At 47.6% G+C, this 18,386-nt stretch overlaps 1 protein-coding gene across 2 annotated transcripts; it reads left to right on the forward strand.

Moving 5' to 3' along the window:
* Nucleotides 1-388: 388 nt before the first annotated feature.
* On the forward strand, nt 389-3,151 carry LOC130460988 (protein MAIN-LIKE 2-like). Of its 2 annotated transcripts, XM_056828841.1 has the most exons (7): nt 389-842; nt 916-1,545; nt 1,631-1,780; nt 1,852-2,181; nt 2,247-2,395; nt 2,468-2,566; nt 2,645-3,151. In XM_056828841.1, the coding sequence occupies exons 2-6, from the start codon at nt 985-987 to the stop codon at nt 2,535-2,537; spliced, it is 1,260 nt and encodes a 419-aa protein (XP_056684819.1). In that variant the 5' UTR covers nt 389-842; nt 916-984; the 3' UTR covers nt 2,538-2,566; nt 2,645-3,151. The 2 variants fall into 2 exon arrangements, with proteins under 2 accessions (XP_056684819.1, XP_056684818.1); XM_056828840.1 differs by having other exon boundaries at nt 389-1,545.
* Nucleotides 3,152-18,386: the final 15,235 nt, after the last annotated feature.

Below are 18,386 nucleotides of genomic sequence, written 5' to 3' on the forward strand. Positions count from 1 at the left end.
ACCGCGCGCGCTGCAGACTCGCGCATCCAGCAGGGCAGCGCAGTGCGCTGGGGCGGTGCCTGGCGCGGGGCTGAGCTATAAAAGCTCCCCTTGCCGTGCCATTTTGAGGCACATTCTCTTGAATTCTTTGCTCTTTTCTCTCTCAAAGGTCGATTAGGCTCTTCCCTTGGTCTTGTTCTTGCCTTGTCCATGTAGATATTTCATGTTTTTGCTTATGAAATAACTCTAGGATTGCATGTAGTTTTGATTTTCTCGTACTTTGAAATGATGCTCGTATGCTTAAGCTTCTTGAATCTTGTAGAAAACTGTTTGATAGCCACTTGAATTTGAACTGTTGGAACTTGTACTTTTGATTTTTTGTTTTTTGAACTTGTATCTACTTCAGCATGGATAGCCTAGGCGTTGATGTAGAACTTGTATACCTGCTTCGGCGTGGGTAGCCTAGGCGTTGGTGTAGGAACTTGAATACCTGCTTCGGCGTGGGTAGCCTAGGCGTTGGTGTAGGAATTTGTATCTTGAACTAGAGGTCCACTGGGGATTGTTGTTTTGAATCTTTTGACTTTGTATAGGCCAGCATAGGATAGCCCCCAGTTTAGAATTTTGACACTTTGTATGCTACTTGATTTAGTATGCCTCGTCACACTCGGATGAAACTCGCTGAATCATCTGTGGTTCGAGCTGCCGAGGAAGACGCTTCGGATGATGAAGCGACTGCAATAAATGCGCCAGGTGGGGGTATGGTTCCCCGAGATGCTCCCGCTTTCCCTAGTACTGGTTGGATCCCTTCTGACCTGGTGTTTTGGCCGGATTGGCACTTGTCTCAGCGGCCTCGCGCTGGCATGGTGAGTCTTGTACTGTGTTTTGGGTTTGTACTTTGTAATTGTATAGGTCTTGAGCTAACTCGTTCACCTTTAGGCCGATGGAAAGCCGTTCCGTACTTAAAGTCTTCGTGCTGATGCGGAGGCTATGGAGATTTGATCGCAGATGGGCCTGGCCGATTTCTGGCGCACCATGGGAGGTTCTCCGAGGAGAACGGGGATTAAAAACCGTTTGTGGGCTTTGTTAGAGCGGTGGTGGGATACCACCAACACTTTCCACATGGCATGGGGGGATATTACTATCACCCCTCTTGAATTTGCTATGATTACAGGTCTTCCTTTTTCTGAGAGGAACGTGACCTTTGATTGTGAGCTGACGTGGCGCTCGGCCGCTGCCAAGGACTTGCTCGGCCCTGTTGTTGACTTGTCTGATGATGATGCTCACGCTTCTGTGAAGGTGATTGTGGAGGCTATCTGCGGTGGGGGGGTGTCCGCGGAGCAGAGGGTTAGGCTTTTCCTCCTAGCCTTGGTGAGCAGAGTGATGGCCCGGAGTAGGAATAGTCGGGTGCACATCAAATTCTTGTCCGCTTTACGGGACTTGGGAGCTGTTTCGAGCTATAACTGGGGTGGCTTGGCATACAGCCACCTTTTGTACGAGATGAAGCGAGCCTCCCAGACTGCACTAGGGAATGACCCGAGCATGGCTGCTCTTTGGAGCGTGCTGGAGGTATTCGAGACTCCTTGTACTTTGTACTTTGTACTTATATGCTTGTATTTTGAACTTGACTGATGTTTTGCTTGTTCCTCGAAAGATTTGGATCTATGAGCACTTTCCGACTTTGGCGCTCGAGCGTACTAGAGATGCGGCTTACCCGTATGTTGCCTCTTGGATAGGAGCGGTGCGCGTTGGTGCGTCTCTGGCGGCTTCTCGCAGGGCTTGGAGAGTTCTATCCGCTGAAGATGTAATCTTTTGTACTGTTTTGCTTTCTTGTATTTGTATTTGTACTGTTGCCTGAATTGTTTGCTTTTGCAGGTGGTATGGCGTCCTTTCGTCAACGCGGTTGTACCTGTCTCGGCTGCTCGTGCCCATTTCCTGTCTGGGCGGCGGGTTTTGCTTCCAGGGGTGTACCGCCATATGTGGTATCTGGGGGAGCGAGTGTCCCTTCAACACCATTCAGGTGATAGGCTTGTCCCCAAGGATCCACTGGAGTCCATGCTGGCTCTGGATGAAGATCTTGCCCGGCTCTATGCGGAGGCTAGGGGCGAGGCTGTTTGCCGCTCTTGGAGGGAGTTTGTACACAGGAAGGGGAGCTATGACGACTTCCTGAGGAGGCTGGCTCCACCAGTACGCTTCGTACTGCCGGTGAGATTTTGAATCTTGTATTCTTGTGTTCTTGTATTCTTGTATGATTGTATGATTGTATGTAGGAGGAGGAGGTTGATCCTGAGGACATTCCTCGTGCTGATAGGATCCTCCGCTATGAGAACTCGGATGGGGAAGAGGTGGTGGAGACCATTCCTTGGGCTTCTCCTCCGCACCGGAAATCATATGATGATGTACCTGAGCATACGCCCCTGTAAGTACTGTTGCATTTTTGAAACTGTTTGTAACTTTGTATGGGGAAATTGATCTTGAACTTTGTATGCAGGCGCCTCGGGCGAGAGTGCGTCGCTGGATGCTCTTGCTTGATTCTTGGAAGAGGCAGTGTGTCAAGCTGACCCGGTAGCTTTCTGGCCGGAACAAAGAGGTACCTCACTTGATCTTGAAACTTTTATACTGGAAATTCCAACTGGGAAATTGATTCTTGAAATTTTATTTTGTATAGGAGTGCCGTCGAGACCGTAGACTCTATGTTGACAGGGAGCATCAGGCTGAGACGTCCTTGGGACAGGAGGGACCGAGCTTGGACCTGGGACAGGGGTCCTGTGCTGGTGCTCATTAGAGGCATTCTGATGCTGAGCGGGGAGCTTCCCCTTTTGTACATGTTGATCCCACCAGGCATTCATTTGGAGGTGCTAGCGGTTCACGACCCTTTGTTCCTCCTTCCGGTTACTACTTTGGAGGATGTGGTCCTCAGCCTTGGGGTGCAGGTTCATGGGCTTGCTATGCGGAGATGGAGAGGATGCGCCAGACACAGATGTTTGGGTCGTACCCGTATATGCCGATGCCGCCGCTTTATCAGTATTCCTCTTCTCAGGAGGGAGCTCATCCCTCCACTAGCACACTTCGTATCTCGGAGGAGGATCCTAGTACCCCTGGGACGGAGCTGGATCGGGAGCTGGAGTGCCTTAGGAGGCTAAACAGGACAAGGCGCTTGTGGTTGACGTCACCGCTGATGATGACTCAGACTGACCCTGCATGGTAGCGAGTTCCAACTTGCCTGAGTTGATTTTGTATAGGCTGGATTGTATTGTATTTGTATGGCTTGAATTTTGTATGGTTTGTATGGCTTTGAACTTTGAATTGGTTCGCAAAATTTGAAGATTGGTTTTGTATGTTTGAATGCTTGAAATTGTATGCGTTGTGTGTGCCTTGGAATTTTGTAGCTATATGCATGCATGATAATTTTGCAAAAAATTTGAAAAAATATGCCCATTTTTTCGGGTGTATATACCCACTATAAGCCCCCACTTTGACTGAGGTTTTTTGGTTAGGAAAAGCGCAAGTCAAAGTATATTCAACTTTTTCTAATGCACATGCAGACTCAACTTAGGACGCCGGTCTAGGACTAGAATGCTTGAATTTTTAAAGAATTGACCCGAAATCTGCCCGAAGCGTTGGTCCGGACTTCTTGAAATTGCGCGGCTTGCGGTTTTGGAATCTTGAATAATGGAGGTTGTACTCTGCTGCCCGAAACACTAAAGAGTGTGTACTCGGAGTCATAAGAGAGGATGGTGGCCTCGTCCTTTGGTGCAGGCTCCCGGCGTCTGGCGTGAGCTTGGTGCCTGGCGCCTGTGGGCTTACCTACAAGCCGACTCTTGTATAAATAGGAGCTTGTTGGATCATTTCTTGCATCAATTCCCTTCCCTGACATCATTGCATACTGCTTCCTCTCGAAAAGAAAAGAAAGTATGGCTATGTCCTTTGAAAGTGCCTTGAACTTGTGGCTTGGTTCGCTAAGCAAATTGGAGAAAAGAGAGCTTGATGGCATGCATCTTGGGGTGCTCGTCTCTTTCCGGTTTGCAAAATTGGATTTGCACTTCATTCTTGCTGCTCTGGAGGCTTGGGACCCGAATCATCATGTCTTCCGTTTTGGAAATAATGAGGTATGTCCCCTCCCTGAGGAATTTAGTGCCATATTGGGGTGGCCCTTGATGCTGGAGCCATGCATGCCTAGTGTTGAAGAACACTTTTTCTTGAGTTTTGAAAGGTATTTGGGCTTGAAGCCCCCATTTTTGAGTGCTGTTGTATATGGCAGACGGGTGGATTTGTCCCTCTTTGTCACCTACTTTGCTGGGCTTGATGTTCCCAAAGTTTTTTGCCTGAGAGCCTTGAGTTTTTGTATATTCGCTCGCTTCCTCTTTTTGAAGCAGGGGTTTGGCAATGGTGATGCCTCCCTAATAGAGATTGTAGAGCAGTTTGCTAATGGTCGGGACCCAATGCCGCTTGTGATTGTCGAAACATTGATGGGCCTTGATATGCTGAAGTTGGACCCCTCTTCTTTGCCATCGGGAAGTCCGGTGTTACTCCAAGTAAGGATCTGGAGCTCTCTTGTATGTTGAATTTTATACTTGTATTTGAATTTTGAATGTTGAATTTTGAAGTGTGCTTCTTGTATACTCCCCAAGGTTTGGCTTATGGAGAGGCTCATGTTGGTGGCACCACTGGAGAACATGGCGAGCTATAATAGAAAGGGATTCACTGTGCGACCCATGCTGCATGGCCGGCTTTGGTTGGATGAGTGGCGGTGTACACTCTCTAGGGTTGAATCTTGTATAAGGTGGGTAGTTCCTTGGTGGGGGATTGCTGCTATGAAACATGCCCCTGGTTTTATTTCTTTGAGGGTGCCGAGCCTCACAATGCTGGTCTTCTACTCGCCTGCTCGAGTGATGAGACAATATGGCTTGAAACAGGAGATCCCGGACTGTATTGAAGAGAACCCGAAACCTGTTGTGCTGAATGCAAATCGACTTGAAGTTTGGAGGCGGTAATGGGTCGTCAAACCATTCTTGAGTATCCAGTTCCCACCTGAGTCAGTTATTCTGTCTGCGGGGTACATTGTATGGATGAGAGACCTAAGCCAGAGGGACATTTCTCTCTCCGGACCAGCTAGAGTCCGAGGTTCTAGAGCTAGACGTCCTGCATCAACTGAGTATGAGGAAGGTGACGGGGGTGTGGCCCAACCGGTGCTTGACCGTTCGGAATCCAAAGGAGGTTCGTCGTCCTCCCGTCTTGGAAGGCTTGCAAGTTTCTTCTCCCGCCGCTTGGGCAAGGGGAAGATTGATGATTGATTGCGGGAGGAGCTAGGGGATAGTACTCAAGGTGCCAAGACTCGAGAGCATAGTCGCCTGACCCTAGATCTTTGTAGGCTACATGCGTTTGAAATTGTATTCGAAGGAATTGTGTTTGGAAGATGTGTTTGGAAGATGTGTTTGGAAAATGTGTTTAGGAAGTGAAAAGGCTTTTGAACTTTGCTTCACTTGATCCTGACTTTGTATTCCAATTAGCTTTGAAGGCCTTAGGGCCAAATAAGTTATTGTGTTAAATTCCGCTTGAACATGCTTTGCTTTGAATTGGCACATTTGGAATAAAGACGACAACAACTGAGTTTTGAAATTTGATTTGATTTTTAGGATGCCCTTAATTGAGGATATTTTGAATTTTTTCGTATTAAAGTGGCCGGGCCTCGTGATGAGGTTGCCTACGTGTCCCGTTAGGGAATCAGGTCGGACGTAGTTCTGACTACCTTACAGGACCTGAATTTGGATTCTTGAATTTGAAAATGGAACTTAGACATAGAACTTCTTGAGTTGATCGAGGTTGGTCAGGGGTCTGAATTTTGTCCCGTCGATGTCTGTTAGTTCGACTGCTCCCCCGGAGAGGATTTTCTTGACAATGTATGGGCCTGCCCAGTTGGGTTTGAATTTTCCCCTTGGGTCCATGGTGCTTTTGCGAAGGGCTTTCAGGACAAGCTCGCCTTCCTTGATGTTTCGGGTTCTGACCCTTTTGTTGAAATGTCTGGCCACTCGGCGCTGATAGACTTGTACATGGTGAGCGGCTTGAAGCCGTCGCTCATCGAGAATGACTAGTTCGTCATATCTGGCTTGTACCCATGCAGCTTCTAGGATTTTGCTTTCGAGGACTATCCTTAGAGAAGGTATCTCTAGCTCGATAGGTTGTACTGCTTCCATTCCATAGACCAATGAGAACGGAGTTGCACCAGTTGAAGTGCGAATTGAAGTTCGATATCCCCACAATGCGAAATGCAGCTTTTGCGGCCAGTCCTTGTAATTGGTAGTCATTTTCATGATGATGGTCTTGACATTCTTGTTGGCTGCTTCGACTGCCCCATTGGTTTGTGGGCGATAAGGTAGCGATGATGTTGAATTTCCCGGAGCATGGGTCCGTTGGGATTGCTGTATTGAAGATGGTACGGTATCCCCTTTTGAAGTTTGAACTATTGAAGCTTGTAGATGTTTCTAGAACTTGAATCTTTGGAATTTGTAACTTGAATTTTGTACTTAAAAATTGTAGATGCCTTGCTTGGCACAACCTTGCTCGGTTAGAGATTATAGAACTTGAATTTTGAATCTTGTACTTGTTAAATGTGTTTTCACATTCTGCTTGGAAATGGGTTCCCTGATCACTGATGAACTTCTGAGGAACACTTTATCTGCATATAATGCTTTCTTGAATGAACTGGGACACTTGCTTGGAACCCAATACTTTGAAAGATCTGGATGCTTGGACTCTGGAATAAACCCGGCCTCTAGCTGCTTGCAGACCTCTTCTTGAATTTCGAGGGAAACATCCGGTTTCATGCGACGGAGTTTCTGCTTGATGGGTTTTGAACCTGGAATAAGGGGAATTGTATGCTTACCGATGCTTGGATCAACCCCTGGCATATCATGATAGGACCATGCGAAGACGTCTACATACTCTGAAAGTAGCTTGATAAGATCATCCCGCTCTGCTTGAGAATGAGTTAAACCAATCTGAACTAATTTTGAGTCACCGTTGTTAGAAAGGTTGATTTTTTTGTTTCCTCAATTATGGGCGTCCTGTTTTCATGATTTTCGATAGCTTTTAGAATGTCAAGGTCAGTTTCTTGTGAAGCAAAGTTTTGTGGATTAGGATTTGATTTTGAATTAGGACTCGAAGCGTAAGTAGAAATTGAAGTGTTATTGGAATCAGCAATCATTACATAGACTGTTTTGACTTGAAGCTCGGCCTTTAGAGGCTCTTGATTGATGCAAGACTCTAGTTATAGACACTTAGGCTCATTGCTAGACTCGAAAATTGAAAGACAGACTCTGGACCTGGACAAAGATACTAATCGTAAAGATAGTTCTCAGGGTATTCCCAGACATCTGCGCCATAATCGTCATAATCATCGAAGACGGGGCTGCATGCACAGACTTTCAGGACTTGGTCCCAGACTTGATTCCATGTGCTGTAAGGAAATGCGACGAAGCTGCCCTTGCATGAAGTGTTGAGCCCTAAGAGGAACATTCTCACCATTTTTCCCTCTGGCAGCTCGGGCTGAATTATACGAGCGCAGATTGCCCATCTGTGGTAGTATTCTTGAATGCACTCATCCTTTTCCTGGCGTACATCCGGCTTTTGCTTGATGAGAGTGTCTCGGAAGCTTGAACCTTTGAGGGTGAGGCAGGAAGGGCCATCTAGTATTTCCTCGAACCAAGGCTCTCCGAATAGTAGGTCGAAGTTAGTAGGCACATCGATTACCAGGAACTCAACATTGTCGTAATAGGTGTCAAAGGAAAAACCAGCTCAAGGACTCCCAAGACTTTGTATGTGACACCCTGGAGTTTGACAGTTTGTTGGGCACTCAGCATGAGATCGTACTCGGAGAACCCTAAAGCCTTCACGATGGCGAGTGGACATATGTTCTCTTGAATGTCGGTGGTTACCCTAGGCTCGGGGATCACCCAGTTTTGAGCACTTGGAAATAGATGGCAAAAGCTTGGAACCATAAGCTCGTAGCCCGGCTTGCATATTGTGGAGATCAGATTGCATGGAAACTTCTCTTCTTCATCTTTGCATTCATAGGAGATGGCTTGTACAGAGGGGGTTTGCTTAGCCCCTGGGGGTAAGGGTAAGGTCTTGTTGTCGACCATATTCTGGATCAAGTGCTTGAGCTTGTAGCAGTCTTCGATGTCATGACCCTTCCCTTGATGGTATTTGCAATGAGCTGTCGGATCCCAACTCTTGGATCTTTTGTCAACTGGAGGATCGGGTGTTGGATCAATTGGTGCTATGACTTTTTTTTCAACCAGCCGATCAAATGCCTCACTGTAAGACATCCCGAGGTTTGTGAAGACTCTTTGGGGTCTGCCTTGATAGTTGCGCTAGTTAGTATTGCTTTTGAAGTTGTTCGATTTTGGACCTTGAGGAGTGTTGTGGGATCTTTTACGGTGCTGACGTGGCACGCGCTCCTCGGAGGTATCAAGTATGACCTGGCACGAACTTCTGGCAACCTGCAAAACAAGAATATTCCCGTAGGAATATTCCCTCCGATGCTTAAGTAAGTATAAGCTAGAGAGATAAGCAATTTGTAGAGAGAAGGCAGAGCAAAGATAAGCTTGTTGTTGGTGGGCAAGAATTGAATGCCCTTTTACCTTGGGATCTGAGCTATTTATAGTGCTAGGGTTTCTTGGGGACTGCACCCTCAACCCTAGCTGTGGAATGCGTGCCCCTTGGGGATTTAGGACACGTGGCCTTCGGCCTGCAATGATGGACCTTCCATATTTGGACCGGCTTTCAAAGAGAATGGGCTTTGCCAAATGGGGCTCTGTCTTTATTCTGGTGGAGTAGCAGGATTTTGGGCCTTCTTTCTAGGTCTGAGCCCATCTGATCAGTATGAGTCGTAGGCTGCCTCTTTGGGCTTTGTGGGAGATATTTTCAAGCCCACATCATTTGCCCCTCATGAGGAGTGAAATTAGACGTTAGTTTTCACTGCTCTTGGAGTGTCCAACGAGGTGATGACGCGTGGCAGGGGTAATCATTTCTTACCCCTCTATAAATAAGTGGCCAATTTGAGTGATTTTCCCCCTCATTTCCAGTGATCATTTGAGAGCAATAGGAGAAGGCGATTTCCGGCGTCTTATATCCACCGACATCCACCGTAGCACCGCCACGATCTTCAAAGTCGTGTTCTTGCAGTTCTTCATCCAAGTTCTTTCACAAACTCTATTTTGATTTATCAGGTAAATTCTTTCTTTTGAAAAATGTGTTTGTTGATTTTGATTCCTCCGAATTCTCTTCTTAGTCATGCATGGGTCTCGTCGAACTGAGGACGTCATCTTGTCCCTTTGACGTCTTCTTTTTTCAAGTTTGTCCCTGCTTTGAGACAAGTCTTGGCTTGTTGCAGGATTTAATGGCGCGAATAGAAGACGAGGAGCAGTTCGAAGGAGAATCCTCTTCTCCTATAGAGGACGTCCCTGAAAGCACCGATGCCGCGCCGGCTAGTACGTCAGGTGGGGAGGAAGGTCACCTTCATCCCAGCGCCATCTTCCCACTTCAGAAGTGGCTGAACTTTCTCACCCTCGAGGGGAAGGCCTATGGGGAGTCTCTGAATCTAGGTTCGGAGTACAAATTTTGTATGCCGGCCGGCATGGACTGCACTAGCTTTGGACTGGTGAAAGGAGAGTTTGCCGTTTACGGCTCGTTTCTGAAGCTGGGTATGAGATTCCCCCCTCACCCCTTTGTGGTGGAGTTGCTGGACGGCTTTAATATTGGCCTGTGCCAAATGTCCCCGAACTCCTGGGCGGGTGTGTTTGGCTATATTGCTCGCTGCGAGCTTGTAGGCATCAGCCCTTCCCTTCCGGCGTTCCTAAGAATCGCCTCTATGTCCCAAGTTTTGAGAGCCGCCTCGAGCTGGCTGATTCTTACATACAAGGGGGCCTATCGGACGGTGATGGGGAAGGCGTCTAAGTGGCATCACTGGAGGAAGAAGTGGGTGGTTATCAAAACCACCAATCTGGAGATGTGTGAGAGGATGAGACGCTGGAAAGTCAAGCCCAACTTGGTTGGGAAAGGCGCTTCTTTACCTCCCGTCTCCGCCGAGCTCTGGGAACGAATCTCGTCGCTGTTCAAGGTCAAGCCGCTCGTCATCAAGGACAAGACGGCCTACATACCCGAGGGGTGGTTGCCTCATCTGGATCAATTGAGCAATCCCATTTTCCTCTCGGCTGTAGGCTTGTGTCCGTATATGCCGAGAGGTAATGTATCTATACTTCCAACTCTTCATGTTTAATCAAAACCGCACTAATGTCTTTACTTTGTTTTTTCAGACGAGGCCATGGGTAAGCTGGACGATGCCTCCAAAGGCCAAGTGGATATGCCGTCTTGGTTGGCGAAGGTACTCGACGCCAGTACCTTCAAAGCTTGGAAGCGTCAGCAGGCAGCCGAGCAAGCCATTTCTGAGCAAATGGCTCCCCCTCCTGCTGAGGAGAAGGTATTGATCAAATCTTCCGACGTGATTCCCTTTGTTGTTTACAACTTATGTTTTCATTTTTTTCATTATTATATATTTTTTTTTTTAGAAGACGAGGAAGGCGACCACGGACGCGGCTCCTACTTCTAAAAGCAGGGCTGGCGGCACAGGAAAACCCGTCTTCAAGTCAGTGACGTCGAAGGCTTCTAAGGGGTTTGCCGTCCCCAAGGCTGCATCGGCTTCTCCTAGCTTGGAGAAAATTGGAGGGACAGCTGATCCTCTTGCGGGGATTCCTGAAGTCGTCCGCCGCAACATCCCTCTGAGGACGGCGGAGAGAGCTAGGAATTCTGGGGGTAAGTTTTACTCCAACATCGTAACCACCTGCCGTTCCTCGTCTAGCAGTTCTCTAGTTTCCCCCAGGGATTCTAAGGCCGTTGTTTTTCCCATAGAAATTCCCGATCCTCAGAAAGACATAGATGCTGAATTGGATCAGATCCCTTCTTCAGGCGGGTTCAATTCTCATGACCGTAGGAAGATAATGACGCTGATGCGCAGTGCCATTCCTCCCCAATATGCTGAAACTCTTCCTGAGGCGGCCGAGAATATGCTTGCCGCCATGCAGTCCTCGGCGCTGGACGTAAGTTTCGTTATACCTTTATTTTTACACAGTCGTTTCTTTTTGTTTGACTTACTATTTTTGCGCAGATGTTCATTCTGCTGGACTCGCTGAAAAAGTGGCGCACTGCTTTGGTGCATGAAGAAACTCGTCACCGTCTTCTGGCCAGTCAGTGTGGTGACCAGCGTTTTGCTGCACATGAGAAGCTTCGCTTCGACAGGCGGGAACAGATTGACGCTATGACTACCGCCCTGGCCTCTCAAAATGCTGAGAACACAACTCGTCTCCTGCATATTGATCAGAACTTTTCTGAAATGGAGGATCTTTCCAAGAAGATCAAGGAGAAAGAGGCTGAGTTTTCTCGTCTGGAGACTCAGTTTTAAGAGTTGGAGGTTCAGCTGGAGGCGGCTAGCAAGGAAGTCGCTTCGTCATAGAGCGTTCTCGACCAGTCGGCCATGCTAGGTGAGAAATCGATCCGAAGGGGTATGGAGCTTGCATGGAATGCTGAATTTGCAAGTGAACGTCCCTTCAGCTGGTTTGAGAAGTTTCTCACCTATCAGATTGAGGTGGAGAAGGCTCAAAAGGAAGGACGCACCCCTCTTGAGTTCGTGCCCAGCGAGGATGAGGAATGAGTTCCTACGCGTCTTTGTATTTATTAATGTGTTTTTTTTTTTTGCACATGTTCTTTTGACACCATGCTTGGTGGCTTTGTGCATAATTCTTGTAATTATGACTAACTTTTTGGGAATGACATGATGCCCTTTTGAACGTCTTATTGCTTTTTAGCTTTCATCACATTTTTTTTATGATTACGTCCGACGCCCCCAATTTGAGACGTCAGATGTCTGCCCTGGTCTTTTTGCCAAGGTCTTTTGCTACTTTATATAGCTGTGTTAGGAATGTGTAACCCCTGTGTTCTAGGTGATCAGCCTAGTGAGGGTGCTAATCTGGGCCACTTCTTAGGCCTTTAAACGACTAGTCTTTTGGGAGAGCATTAGTTTGCATTTCTACGAGAGATTTGATAACATTCTTTTCATAAGGATTTCCCAGCAAGACCGGCTTGCAGTGAATTTTTCATTTAATGTTCAAAACATGCTACATGGTGCGTCTAGGCTCTAGACGTCTTTACAATGCATATAATCTAGATAAGTTTCAATCTAGAAAAAGTACTTCTTGAGGTCATCCGTATTCCATGTACGCAAAATCGGACGTCCCTGCATGTCCTGGATCCGGTATGTTCCGTCTCGAACCTCCTCGTAAATCTCATACGGACCTTCCCAAGTAGGGGTGAGTTTCCCCTGTTCATTGGCACGTCCGACGGCTTCCATTTTCCTAAGTACAAAATCTCCAACTTTAAGTATTCTTCTAGAAACCCTTTTGTTGTACTCCCTCGTCATTCGGAGTTTGTATAGCTGCTGTCGTAGAGCCGCATTCCCTCTGGTTTCTGGTAAGAAATCCAAGGCCGCCTTCATCATTTCCCAATTGGCATCTTCATTAAACAACATGACGCGCAGGGTGGTTTCGCACATTTCAATGGGTAGGACGGCTTCAGCCCCATAAGCTAACAAGAATGGTGTTTCTCCTGTGGAATTTTTTGCCGTGGTCCGTATAGACCATAAAACATTGGGTAACTCGTCGGCCCATAAACCCTTTGCCTCATCAAGCTTCTTATTCATCCCTTCAGAGATAATCTTGTTGAATGCCTCTACTTGTCCGTTAGCTTGGGGGCGTCCTACTGATGCAAAACATGCTGTGATACCATGGTCGGCCAACCAATCTTCTAATTCGGGCGTCTTGAATTGTGGCCCATTGTCGAAGACGATAGACTGAGGCACGCCAAATCTTCTGATTATGTTTTTCCAGATGAATGCTCTCACATCCTGTGCTTTAGTGTTCTTTAAAGCCTCAGCTTCTACCCATTTAGTGAAGTAGTCAACGGCTACTATTACGTAACGCAGTCCTCCTAGTGCCGTCGTATAGGGGCCTAATAAGTCCATCCCCCATTTGGCAAAAGGTATAGGGCTGGTAATTGGCGTCAGTTTCTGTGCTGATCGTCGAATTAGGTGAGCAAATCGTTGGCATTTATCACAACGCTTGACCATATCGAGGGCGTCTTCTTTGAGAGTGGGCCAATAGTATCCGGTTCTTAAAGTTTTTTCGGCCAGGGCCCTCCCTCCTATGTGGGAGCTGCATAATCCCTGATGAAGATCTTCCAGTACCTCTTGCCCCTTCTCGGGGGTAACGCAGCGGAGAAGAGGCCGTGAGAAGGCTTTTTTGTATAGTGTTCCATTCCATATCTCAAACCATGTGCATTTCTTTTGTAATCTTTCTGCCTGCTTGGGGTCATCAGGGAGTACTCCATTCATTTTGAAGTTGACAATGTCATCCATCCAGGTGGCTGTTCGGTCCAAGATGCCTGTTCTCGAGGCGTCAATGCTTTTGGACTGTTTTACCTCCCAGAATACATGACGTGGCGTGTCGCAGGATGCTGAGCTTGCCAGTTTAGATAAAGCGTCTGCCTTGTTATTTTCAGACCGGGGTATGTGTTTTACTTCAAAGTTAGACAGCTATTGAGCTTCTTGGCAGACTTTTTCCAAATATCTTATCATGGCCTCGTCTTTGGCCTCATACTCTCCTTTGACCTGACTGACAATTAACTGCGAGTCAGACAAAACCCGGACGTCTATTGCCCCTGCGGCTCTGCTCATCTGAATTCCACATATCAGGGCTTCGTATTCAGCCTCGTTGTTTGACGCCTGAAAGTTAAACCGCATTGCATATTCATAGATATCTCCTTCTGGTGACTCACAGATAATGCCGGCTCCTGACCCGTTCTTTGTGGCAGAGCCGTCCACATGTACTATCCACTGGGTAGGGTGGCTTGGTCAGTTCCGCGATGAAGTCAGCAAATGCATGTCCCTTTATTGCCTTCCTCGGTTCATACGAGATATCAAACGCGTGAAGCTCAATTGCCCAATTGAGCATTCTTCAAGACGCTTCAAGGTTGGTGAAAGGCCGCTTAAGCGGTTGATCCGTGTATACTACCAATCGATGAGCCAGGAAATATGGACGAAGCTTCTTACTAGCCAAGAACAGAGCAAAGCCAAACTTTTCGACTGTTGGATATTTGAGTTCAGCATTCTGCAGCATGTGACTAACAAAGTACACAGGTAGTTGCATTCCATCCCTCTCTGTAAGCAAGACGGCACTCAGCGCGTATTCTGAGATGGCAAGGTACAAATACAAAACTTCCCCTACGAGAGGGCTGACCAACCGTGGCAAAGTGTGCAGATGTTCTTTTAGGCGGAGGAAGGCAGCCTCAGCTTGCGACGTCCACTCAAACCGGGTGCCCTTTTTGATGGTACTGAAAAACCAGTGACACTTGTCTCCAACTCTAGATAAGAATCGTTCTAAGGCGGCGAGACACCCAGTGAGGCGTTGCACGTCTTTAACCGTCCTTGGCGACGTCATATTAATGACCGCTTGCACTTTGTCCGGATTTGCTTCAATGCCCCTTTCGTCAATCAGGAAGCCAAGGAACTTGCCAGAAGATACCCCAAATATGCACTTCTTGGGATTGAGTCTCATCTGGTATGTCCTGATGGTTTCAAAGGTTTCTCTCAAGTCGTCAAGGTGGTCCTTCTTCTGCTTGCTTTTTACAATCATGTCGTCAATATAGGCTTCTATATTCCTCCCCAGCTGCTTTACGAAAACTGTGTTTACCAACCGTTGAAAGGTAGCAGGGGCATTTTTTAAACCGAACGGCATTACTTTGTAGCAGTACAATCCTTGTTCCGTGACAAAAGACGTGTTCTCCTGATCTTCGGGCCATAATGGGATCTGGTGGAATCCGGAGTAGGCGTCCATGAAGCTCATCATGGCATGTCCGGCGGTGGAGTCGACGAGTCGGTCTATCTTCGGCAGTGGGAAGCTGTCTTTAGGGCATGCTTTATTGAGATTAGTGTAATCAACACACATTCTCCACGTCCCATTGGGCTTGGGTACCAGGACTACGTTAGCTACCCAATCTGGGTACTGGCGTGGGCGTATGAAGCCTGCATCCATTAGTTTCTTAACCTCGGCAGCGGCGGCCAAATTTTTTGCTTCTCCATGATTCCTCTTCTTTTGTCGTACTGGCTTCACAGCACTGTCCACATTCAACTTATGCACGGCCACCGCCGGGTCTATATCGGGCATCTCCTCTACCGTGAAGGCAAATATCTCCTTGTATTCTTGGAGTAGTTGCACTAATGCTGCTGACATGGGGTCGTTAGGGTGGACCCCAATGGGGACTATTCGAGACGGGTCCGCTAAGTCCAGAATTATATCATAAAGTGCTCCCACTGGCTCAGGTCGTCTTTCTGCATTGTGCTCTGTCGGTATTTCCCGGGTTTTACGGCGGCTTGCTGGAGGTTTAGCTTGCTCCTTTCCCTTTGGAGAAGCTCCCCAGGCCGTTGGCTCCAATGTCGATAAGTAACAATCCCTGGCCAACTGTTGATTTCCATAGAGAGATCCAACGCATCCGTTGCTTCCAACAAATTTTACCAACAGTAAATGAGGGACGATCACAGCTTTTAGGTCGTTGAGTGTTGGACGACCATATGATGTTGAATGTGGTGAGGTTTGCCACTATTATAAACCTGATGACGACTTCTTTGATTATTGGGGGAATTCCAACAGAAGCCGGCAGCAAAATGGAGCCAATTGGACGAACGATGCTCCCTCCGAATCCTACCATGGGCCCGTAAACTTTTTCTATGTCTTCTGGATTGTGCCTTAATTTCCGTAGGCATTGCAGACTGATTATGTCGGGCGAGCTCCCCGTATCCACCAATACTCTCTTTACCTTAAGATTAGACACCTTAACCTCTATAACCAGAGGATCATCATCATATGGCGCGGCCGCCCTTCTATAGTCGTCTTCGGAAATTTCTACAGAGGGTAGGTTCTTCTGTGCTGGGCGAAGATGAGGTGGACCTTTTTGCCGTCCCTCCTTACATGGTTCTCCTGCAGCTATTCCTCCTGATATTACCATAACTTTTTCGTTTGAATACTTAGAGGTGGGGCTCACTTCTTTATGTGCGTCCTCTAGATGGACGTACTGGCGAAGGTGCCCTTCAGCCACGCGATCAAGTAATATCTTCCTCAACATCCGACAACTTTGGGTGTCATGCCATTCGTCGTTGTGGAAAGCACAGAAAGGTACTCGTGGGCAGGAGGCGGACGATCGTCGGGGGGACGGTTCTATTCCCAGACTCAGTCCTTCATCAAGGAGGATCTCGTCAAGAGCCGTGTTGAACCTAAAGGGACCTCTAGAGGACGTCCTCCTTCGCCCCCTTTTTTCTTCGGAGCCACAGCCATTCTTCCTTCGGGCGACGCTCTCATGCTGTCTTTTAGGAGCCTCTAGAGAGTAACGGTCCATATTTTTCTTCTGTAAAATTCGTCTCGTCCTTCTTCCTGGACGAACCTCCTTGACATGCCGACTCGCTTCCTCTAGGGTGCGTCTCTTCATAGGTAAGTCTGAATCTTCTGACAGAAACTCTACCATCCTACCATTATCGTGCTTAAGATTGACTTCGTGAGGACCATCCAGCAAGGGTCGAATAGAAATGACGGCAGCAGGCTGGCTAGCTGCCGCGTCACATTGAGTGTTGGACCCGTCCTTAAACACTCCTTTTCTGGCTGGGAGTTCTGATTTACCCTTGGTTTTTCCGAAGTCAGTTTGAAGTTCAGCCATGACACTGTACCTCCCCACAGACGGCGCCAAATGTTGTGGGATCTTTTACGGTGCTGACGTGGCACGCGCTCCTCGGAGGTATCAAGTATGACCTGGCACGAACTTCTGGCAACCTGCAAAACAAGAATATTCCCGTAGGAATATTCCCTCCGATGCTTAAGTAAGTATAAGCTAGAGAGATAAGAAATTTGTAGAGAGAAGGCAGAGCAAAGATAAGCTTGTTGTTGGTGGGCAAGAATTGAATGCCCTTTTACCTTGGGATCTGAGCTATTTATAGTGCTAGGGTTTCTTGGGGACTGCACCCTCAACCCTAGCTGTGGGATGCGTGCCCCTTGGGGATTTAGGACACGTGGCCTTCGGCCTGCAATGATGGACCTTCCTCCATATTTGGACCGGCTTTCAAAGAGAATGGGCTTTGCCAAATGGGGCTCTGTCTTTATTCTGATGGAGTAGCAGGATTTTGGGCCTTCTTTCTAGGTCTGAGCCCATCTGATCAGTATGAGTCGTAGGCTGCCTCTTTGGGCTTTGTGGGAGATATTTTCAAGCCCACATCAAGGAGCCTCCAGGACGTTAACCTCATGAACTTTGTGTGTTGTCTCAGGTCTCTTCCCCTTCCATTTTTCAGTTTGCCGAGCTGGGGCAGCGGGTGCTTTCATTAGGTCATCCTCTATGTCGACCCCGATGTCGTAGGTTCTCTTGAAGCTTTCTAAGCCTAGGTACTTCATGTGAGCATTGTACTTTGGAAGAAGACCGGCAATGAAAATCTTGACTAACTCTCTCTCGGAGGGCCGGGTTACCATTTGGGATGCCATTTCCCTCCATCGGTTGAGGTAAGTAGTGAAGCCTTCCCGAGGCCCTTGCCTGAGAACTTCCAGTTCCCTTAGAGTGGTTTGAAGTTGAATGTTGGGTTGAGATTGCTTCATGAATGCTCGAGCAACTACCTCCCATGTATTTGTTTGATGTTCCTTGAGTGAATAGTACCACTTCTGGCAGACAAGTTCCAGAGACATAGGGAATACCACTGGGTATAGGTCGAGTTCGACCCCCTTGATGGCCATTGTAGCTCTCAAATTCTTGAGATGGTACTTGGGATTGTCAGTTGATTTGAACTTTGGAATGTCATTGGCGGAGAATTTGTCTGGTGGATTCGCCCTCCCCTTGAGGTTGTCCTCCATTGAGGTGTCAAAGTAGTTCTCTTGATTGGTAACCTTACTGACAAGACTCTCGATCTTCTTGGTTAAGTCATCAGTGGGCGCGCCCTGTTCTACGACACCCTATCGGTTGCCTATGCTCTCCACATTGGCACTGAGGCTAGCGAAAGCCGCTAGGAGTTGAGCGAGTTGTTCAGAGGCATACATTTGGATTGTTTCTTGAATGGGACTGGGGGTTTGATTTGTAGGAGATGAACTGGCTGCTCGTTCGACGCCGGCTATGAGGGAAGCTAGGGCTGATGGATTTCTTTTCAACCTTTCTCCTCTTCGACGAACCCACAGGATCTTCGGACTCCTAGTTAGAACATACCAGACGATTTTAGAACTTGGACTTCCCGACATATGATATGATATGCATGCAATGAATGAGACCTAGACTTGACTCTA

Source organism: Spinacia oleracea, chromosome 5, assembly GCF_020520425.1.
Source record: "Spinacia oleracea cultivar Varoflay chromosome 5, BTI_SOV_V1, whole genome shotgun sequence".
Classification (NCBI taxonomy): domain Eukaryota; kingdom Viridiplantae; phylum Streptophyta; class Magnoliopsida; order Caryophyllales; family Amaranthaceae; genus Spinacia; species Spinacia oleracea.

Bases quoted from the DNA above. Each gene is read 5' to 3' on its own strand.
- LOC130460988 (XM_056828840.1), top strand. From the start codon at position 985: ATGGGCCTGGCCGATTTCTGGCGCACCATGGGAGGTTCTCCGAGGAGA. The intron at 1,546-1,630 runs GTATTCGAGACT...GTTCCTCGAAAG, and splicing joins CTCTTTGGAGCGTGCTGGAG to ATTTGGATCTATGAGCACTT. The intron at 2,396-2,467 runs GTAAGTACTGTT...CTTTGTATGCAG, and splicing joins GTACCTGAGCATACGCCCCT to GCGCCTCGGGCGAGAGTGCG.